A 7,919-nucleotide genomic window follows, 5' to 3' on the forward strand; every position below is an offset into this window, starting at 1 on the left:
CTCCTGGGTTCAAGCAATTCTCTGGCCTCAGCCTCCCGAGTAGCTGGGACTACAGGCACACACCATCATGCCCAGCTAATTTTTGTATTTTTAGTAGAGACGAGGTTTCACCTTGTTGACCAGGATGGTCTCGATCTCTTGACCTCGTGATCCACCCGCCTCGGCCTCCCAAAGTGCTAGGATTATAGGCGTGAGCCACCGCGCCCGGCCAGTATATATTTTAAATAGAGTTTCCAGCTAGTGTGTTGAGATCAAAGCATTTGTTAGTTGTCCTAGCATATTAATGCTTCTTCACCTCATCCTTTGAGAATTGCTGGGGCTTCCTACTAATAAAAGAATGCAGCAGGCTGGGCTCGGAAGGTCATGCCTGTAATCCCAGCACTTTGGGACTCCAACGCAGGTGGATCACCTGAGGTCAGGAGTTCGAGACCAGCTTAGCCAACATGGTGAAACCCTGTCTCTACTAAAAATGCAAAAACTAGCTGGGCATGGTGGTGCGCATCTGTAATCGCAGCTACTCGTGAAGCTAAAGTAGAAGAATCACTTGAACCCAGGAGGCGGAGGTTGCAGTGAGCCAAGGTCACACTACTGCACTCCAGCCTGGGCAACAGAGCAAGACTACATCTCAAAACAAAAAAAAGAATGGAGCTGTCTCTGGAACTTACTATTCCAGAGCTTAGAGACTTTACTGTTAGTGTTCCCTCTCCTCACTTTTCAGTCAGCTGAAAATTTCAAGGGAACAAAATATTTCTTTCAAAAGATAGGAACCTATTTTAAAAGGTATTGTATTTCAAAATCATGCTATCTTATTAAAATAGTTGTCATTTAACAATAAACATACACTTCATCCTTGAATTGCTCCAAAGTGATTCTGTGTCCATCATCTTCTAAATCTTCATCTTCAGTGCACAGACCAAGGGTTTTTAGGGCTGTAAAATAATGAGAAGAAATGAAAATTTACAAAGTGAGAATGATTTTCTGCTAGAAAAAATTATGGAATGGCCACAAACTATTACCTCAATTTGTAGAAAGTACCGACCTTCTTTATACTGCACAAATGATATGGTGCCTCTGTTGGAGGAGTCCATCATCTCAAACATAGATACAACATTAGAGTTATCCATAAAGAACGGGAATGCTACGCCTGTTACTTTTGCAATTCTCAGACGTTCCAATAGAGATATTAAATATTCTCTTGGTTTTTCTGCAAAAGAATAGTTCCAGCTCTTTCTGATATGAAATTAAAATATATTGCAAATAGAAGTAGTCATTTAACAATTATTAAACAGCTGTAGCAGGGGCACTGTACTAGGCACTGGGGATACAGGCCTTTTCATAAAACAGTTCAGCAAGAAGATAAGACATCAAACAAATAATATAAATGCCCTATCTCTGATGATTGAATAGAAAACTACAGAAATTGGACCTGGGCATTTTTTAGAATAACTCCCCAAGTGACTATAAATTGTAGATGGGGTTGAAAACCAGAAAGAGGGAACAGCATAATGCAGGAAAGAAGTTGGCCACCTAAAGAGCAGAGAAAATATAAGTAGGCCAGGCGTGGTGGCTCACACCTATAATCCCAGCACTTAGGGAAGCTGAAGCGGCGGATCACCAGAGGTTGGGAGTTTGAGACCAGCCTGACCAACATGGAGAAACCCCATCTCTACTAAAATTACAAAATTAACTGGGCGTGGTGGCACATGCTTGTAATCCCAGCTACTTGGGAGGCTGAGGCGGGAGAATTGCTTGAACCCAAGTGGTGGAGGTTGCCCTGAGCAGAAATCGTGCCATTGCACTGCAGCCTGGGCAACAGAGTGAGACTCCATCTCAAAAAAAGATACATATGTATACATACATACAATGTATGTATTTTTTTTTTGAGAGAGAGAGATATACATACAGAGACTTGGAATAAATATGGTCTTCTAGGAAGCATATGTATTCATTTCTGACATAAAATTATTTTGGATAAATAATATACTGTAGTTTAAGCAATTTTAAAAATGAAAAATCAAGATCAACCTACTTTTCAGAAATAATTCAGGACAATCATGATGAAAAGCAGCCAAAAGGAATAGAGATAGAGCAGTTTGGATGCTACATACCTCTTGCTGCTTGATCATTTTATCATTTCAATCTTAAGCTTCATGCATATATTTTTAAAGTTAAACAGCGACAGGATCTGGCTGTGTTGCCCAGACCCAGCTCAAGCAAGCCTCCCACCTCAGCCTCCCAAAATTGCTGATATTATATGCATGAACCACCATGCTTGGACAACTCACATGTTCTTTAAAAATTTGAGTTACATCATTACTGATAATAAAAGTAGACAGAAAAGTATAATGAACCCATCACCAACTTCAACTGTTAAAATTTGTGGCCAATCTTATTTCACTCTAACCCTATCCACATCAATTTATAAGGAACAAAATTAATCTTGTTTGTGCTTAATTGAAGAGGATTGACAACAGGACAAACAACAGCCCAAACCATAGACATCTCGGTTCATTTTACACAATTCTGACTGAAACAGTCAAGCAAACTTTGCATTCAATCAGTGCCAAAACCATTGTACCAGATAAGCTGCAGACAAAAGCACAGCTTTCAATGGAAATTTTAAAACAAGTAGCATCAAGATCCTGAAGCATTTCTTCAAAGAATTGAAATGAGATGAAAGAAAGTTCTACAGTATGATCCTGAAGAGAAACTCTATCAAAGGAGTGGGTACCAAGAGGTGACGTGGTCCAGTCCAAGCACAAGTCAAGAGCAAATGTCATGGCAATAGTTTTTTGGGATGGTCAAGGTATTTTGCTTGTTGATTTTTTTACAGTCCCAAACAATAACATCTGCTTATTATGAGAATGTTTTGAGAAAGTTAGACAAAGCTTTAAAGAAAAGCCCAGGAAAATTTTACCAGAATGTCATCTACTGCAACAATGCTCCTGCTCCTTCCTCTCATGGAACAAGGCAATTTTATAAGAGTTTCAATGGGATATCATTAGCACCCACCTTACAGTCCTCATTTGTCTCCTTTTGACTTGTTTTCTGATCTTAAAAAATCTTTAAAGGGCACCCATTTTTCTTTAATGATGTAAAAAAGACTGCATTGACATGGGTAAATTCCCAGGACCCTCAGTTCTTTAGGGATGGACTTAATAGCTGGTAACATTGTTTACAAAATCATCTCGAATTTGATAGCGCTTATGTTGAGAAATAATTTTTAATCTTTTTTTTTCCAGTCTCTGTAGAGACTGTCAAAAATTGCCAATGCTGACTATACTGCAGGTCATCACAGTGGGGTATTGGGGAAAAGTTTTCAATTACCAATAATCGTGCCTCAGATAAACCTCATAAGCTATGATACTGCCACTATACAAAGCTAATTTGTAATCTTTTAATTCCATTTCTCTATGAACTTTTTGAAGTCCCCTTTTACTTATTTTTTCATGAGAAGACATATAATCTACTCTGTTAGCAATTTTCAAGTATAAATGTATTATTAGCTGTAGTCACCATGATATACAGTACATCTCTTGAACTTACTCCTCTTCTGAAATATGTCCTTTGGCCAACATCTCCCCAATAACCCCGCCTTCCAGCCCTTGATGACCATTCTTTTATTCTTTTTATGAATCTGACTTTTGCGGATTCTACATACAATTAAAATCATGAGATATTCTTCTGTGCCTGATTTATTTAATGTTTTCTAGTTTCATCCATGTAGTTGCAAATGATAAGATGTCCATTTTTTTTAAGTTGAATGGTATTTCATTGTCTATATATGTCACATTTTCTTCATCCATGGACACTTAAGCCATTCTATATATTGTCTATTGTGAATAATGTTACAATAAACACAAGTGCAGCTATTTCTTCAACATACTGATTTCACTTCCTGTGAATATATGCCCAGTGGTGGGACCGCCAGGAAGGTTCTATGTTTAATTTTCTGAGGAACCACCATGTTGTTTTCCATAATGGTTGTACTAATTCACAATCCCACCAGTAGTGTACAAGGGTTCCTTTTTCTCCATATCTTTGCCAACACTTGGTATCTTTCATCTTTTGTTAGTGTTTTAGAGATGGGGTCTCATTATGTTGCTCAGGCTGGTCTTGAACTGCTGGACCCAAGTGATCATCCTGCCTCAGCTTCCTGAGTAGCTGGGACCGCAGGCATATGCCATAGTGCTTAGCTATCTTTCTTGATAATAACCTTTCTAACAGGTGTGAGGTGATAGCTCATTGGGGTTTTAATTTCCATTCTCCTGATGATTAGTGATATTGAGCACTTTTTCATATACCTGTTGGTAACTTCTTTATCTTCTATAGAAAAATGTCTATTTAGGTCCTTTGCCTATTGAACAAAAATTGGTTATTTTATTGAGTTCTTACAAGTTTTGGATATTAATCCCTTATCAGATACATAGTTTGCAAATATATTCTCCCATTCCATAGGTTTTCTCTTCACTCAGGTTATGTTTTAAATCTTTTAATTTATAGGTTTTCACTCCATCTTCATCCTTGGGAATTTATGTGTTGAAACCAGAAGTGGACTTTTAAATCTAGTATTGTACCTTACTTGTATAAGCAGGTTCCAGCAATAAATAGGCTACTAAAGGCAGTCACATTTTGTTTGAAGTCTGTTTCTTCTTCCTGCACCATGTATCAAACTCGGAAACTGGAAATAGGCCAAGTTTAAATTTCAACTCACTATCTTTTTAAGGCTTGAATAAGTAAATCATGCTAATGGAACTTGGTGTAACACTTTGATGAAAACCCAAACCAGTTTTATTGTTGTGTATCCTTTTAGGCTGCATGAGATGTTATAATGTTTATGCTTGTATACTACAATTTATACTGTACCCTGCTTTTGAAAATGTTTTGAGCCGGGCACAGTGGCTCATGCCTATAATCCCAGCACGTTGGAAGGTCAAGGTGGGTAGATCACATCAGGAGTTCGAGACCAGCTTGGCCTATATGGTGAAACCCCATCTCTACTAAAAACGACAGCCAGATGTGGTGGCAGGCGCCTGTAGTCCCAGCTACTTGGGAGGCTGATGCAGGAGAATCGCTGGAACCAGGGAGGCGGAGGTTGCAGTGAGGTGAGATCGCACCATTGCACTCCAGCCTGGATGACAGAGTAAGACTCTGTCTCAAAAAAAAAAACAAAAAAACAAACAAAAAAAAACCAATGTTTTGAAAATGCTCACAGCATAAATATTTAAAGACAGAACCTTTTTAAAACATGAAGGGAAGAGTCAAATGTTACTAACCAACTATGTTACGTAAATGTAACTGGTACTATATGCCTGGTACTATGTGAAGCATTTTCTATGAATAACTTCATTTACTCCTCACAACAGTCACTTGCTCAAGGCCACACAGCCAGTAGAAATCCAGGCAATGTGCTTCTAAAGCTTGCAGACTTTACCACACTCTACTAACTAAAATATGGGAAGCATCTTCAATGGTCAAATCTAGTCAGTCACGATGGTCTCTACTGAGTTTTTTCTCAATAGCTTTCAAATTCATTTCACTCTACCAGTCCCACAGCAATCTCTCTCGTTTGGGTTACTATTAGTATAATTGTGTTATTTATAATTTTATTAAAGCCATCCCCTAAAACTTCATATTCCCTCCTTATATTGCATAGAATTATCACTGGTAGAGGCTGACCAGCCAGCAACTATATATATGGTGTATATATATGTGTACATATGTGTGTTTATATATACACACTGTGTATATACATTCTTATACACTGTATATATACATAGCATATATGTTTACATATGTTTATATATACATTTATATATGTACTATATAATATGGAGTAATACTGTATATATATATTTACATATACTGTGTGTATATATATGGTGTATATATAAACATATATACATAAACATGGTGTACATATACACCATATATATACACAGTATATATATGTGTGTGTGTATATATATATACATATACATATATATACATATATATACATACATATATATACATATATATACACATATATACATATATGTATATACACACACACACACACACACACACACACACACAATATTACTCTATTTTCATTCTGCTAAAGACATACCCTAGACTGGGTAATTTATACAGGATAAGGGTTTACTGGACTTACAGTTCCATGTGGCTGAGAAGGCCTCACAGTCATGGCAGAAGGCAAGGAGGAGCAAATCACATCTTACATGGATGGCAGCAGGCAAAGAGGGAGTTTGTGCAGGGAAACTCCCATTTTTAAAAACATCAGATCAGGCCAGGTGCAGTGGCTCACACCTGTAATCCCAGCACTTTGGGAGGCTAAGGAGGGTGGACCACCTGAGGTCAGGAGTTCGAGACCAGGCTGACCAACATGGTGAAACCCTGTCTCTACTTAAAAAAAAATTGCCAGGCATGGTTGTGTGTGCCTGTAAACCCAGCTACTCAGGAGGCTGAGGCACAAGAATTGCTCTAATCCAGGAGGTGGGAGTTGCAGTGAGTTGAGATTGCGCCTTTGTACTCCAGCTTGGGCAACAAGAGTGAAACTTTGTCTCCAAAAAAAACCATCCAGTCTCATGAGACTCATTCACTATCAAGAGAATAGCACGGGGAAACGCTTGCCCCCACAATTAAATTACCTCCCACCAGCTCCCTCACATAATGCATGGGAATTCAAGACAAGATTTGGGCAGGGATACAGCTAAACTGTATCATATACATACACACATACACACACACATATATACATATATATATATACACACATATACACGTGTGTGTGTGTGTGTACATATATATATATATATATATATATATACACACTGAGATGGAGTCTCACTCCGTCACCCAGACTGCAGTGCAGTGGCACCATCTTGGATCACTGCAACCTCCACAGTTCAAGAGATTCTTCTGCCTCAACCTCCCAAGTAGTTGGGATTACAGGTGTCTGCCACCACGTCCAGCTAATTTTTGTAACAGCTAGCAATTACATTTCCCAATATACCCTAACTGAGGCCAGGTTTTCCTACCAAATTATTTCAAATCAGGTCAGGTCTTGCTGTTAAATGATGTATGAAACTGTTGGTTTTCAGAGCTTTCACAATTTTGAAATTGAGAATAGAGGACTGCATACCTGTTTCCTCAATAGTAATTGGCCAGTCAAGCTGTATAGTCTTATTTTCTGCAACTCTAGAATTCCAAGGTTTTCAAACTGGGACAAATGTCATAATACCAGGGCCTTCAAAAGACACAGGATAAGGCTAGCATGTCTTCCTAAGCATCAATCATACCTTGGTGAGTAATATAAAACATTTATATTAAGAAATGGGTATATCTACAGAATAACAGATCTCATGAATTTTTAGGACAAAACAAATGACTTCAAAGAAACTTATGCCACCTCAGGCTAAGGTGCCCAACACTAAAAGGACGAGTCCGCTCTCCTCTGCCATTGCTCTCCATCTGCCTCCTCTCCACTGTATATGTACTCTGCATGCCAGCCAACCCCTTCTTTAGCTTCATTACCTTCTTACTGTAGCTCAGTGTTTCTGAACCTAGTTTCCTCTCTCCAACCTTGGTGTTTATAAAGATGTTTTAAGGAATTTACATTATTAAAGATGGTACCCTGCCAGGCGCGGTGGCTTACACCTGTAATCCAAGCATTTTGGGGGGTCAAGGAGGATTGAGGTCAGGAGGAGTTCCAGACCAGCCTGGCCAATATGGCAAAACCCCTGTCTCTGCTAAAAATAAAAAAAATTAGCCCGGCGTGATGGTTTGCACCTGTAATCCCAGCTACTCTGGAGGCTGAGGCACGAGAATTGCCTGAACCCTGGAGATGGAGGTTGCAGTGTGCTGAGATGCACCACTGCACTCCAGCCTGGGCAACAGTGCAAGATTCCGTCTTT

The 7,919-nt window shown here is 38.9% G+C and overlaps 1 protein-coding gene and 1 non-coding gene across 3 annotated transcripts in view; both read right to left on the reverse strand.

The window, feature by feature from the left end:
• EFCAB10 (EF-hand calcium binding domain 10) overlaps nt 1–7,919 on the reverse strand; it is a 16,558-nt gene that overhangs the window by 2,170 nt on the left and 6,469 nt on the right. Inside the window, exons 2-3 of one of the 2 annotated variants that reach the window (XM_037730549.1) lie at nt 1,040–1,091; nt 842–929 (exon numbers count right to left, since the gene is read on the reverse strand). In XM_037730549.1, coding sequence (XP_037586477.1) covers nt 842–929; nt 1,040–1,091 — 140 coding nt within the window. Of the gene's footprint in view, nt 1–841; nt 930–1,039; nt 1,205–7,919 lie in introns of both variants that reach the window. The other variant, XM_017506268.2, reaches the window with a different exon arrangement.
• LOC119467927 lies at nt 3,243–3,384 on the reverse strand. Its single transcript, XR_005196556.1, has one exon. It is a non-coding gene; the product is annotated as a U4 spliceosomal RNA (small nuclear RNA).

Source organism: Cebus imitator, unplaced genomic scaffold (genome assembly GCF_001604975.1).
Source record: "Cebus imitator isolate Cc_AM_T3 unplaced genomic scaffold, Cebus_imitator-1.0 Scaffold352, whole genome shotgun sequence".
Lineage (NCBI taxonomy): Eukaryota > Metazoa > Chordata > Mammalia > Primates > Cebidae > Cebus > Cebus imitator.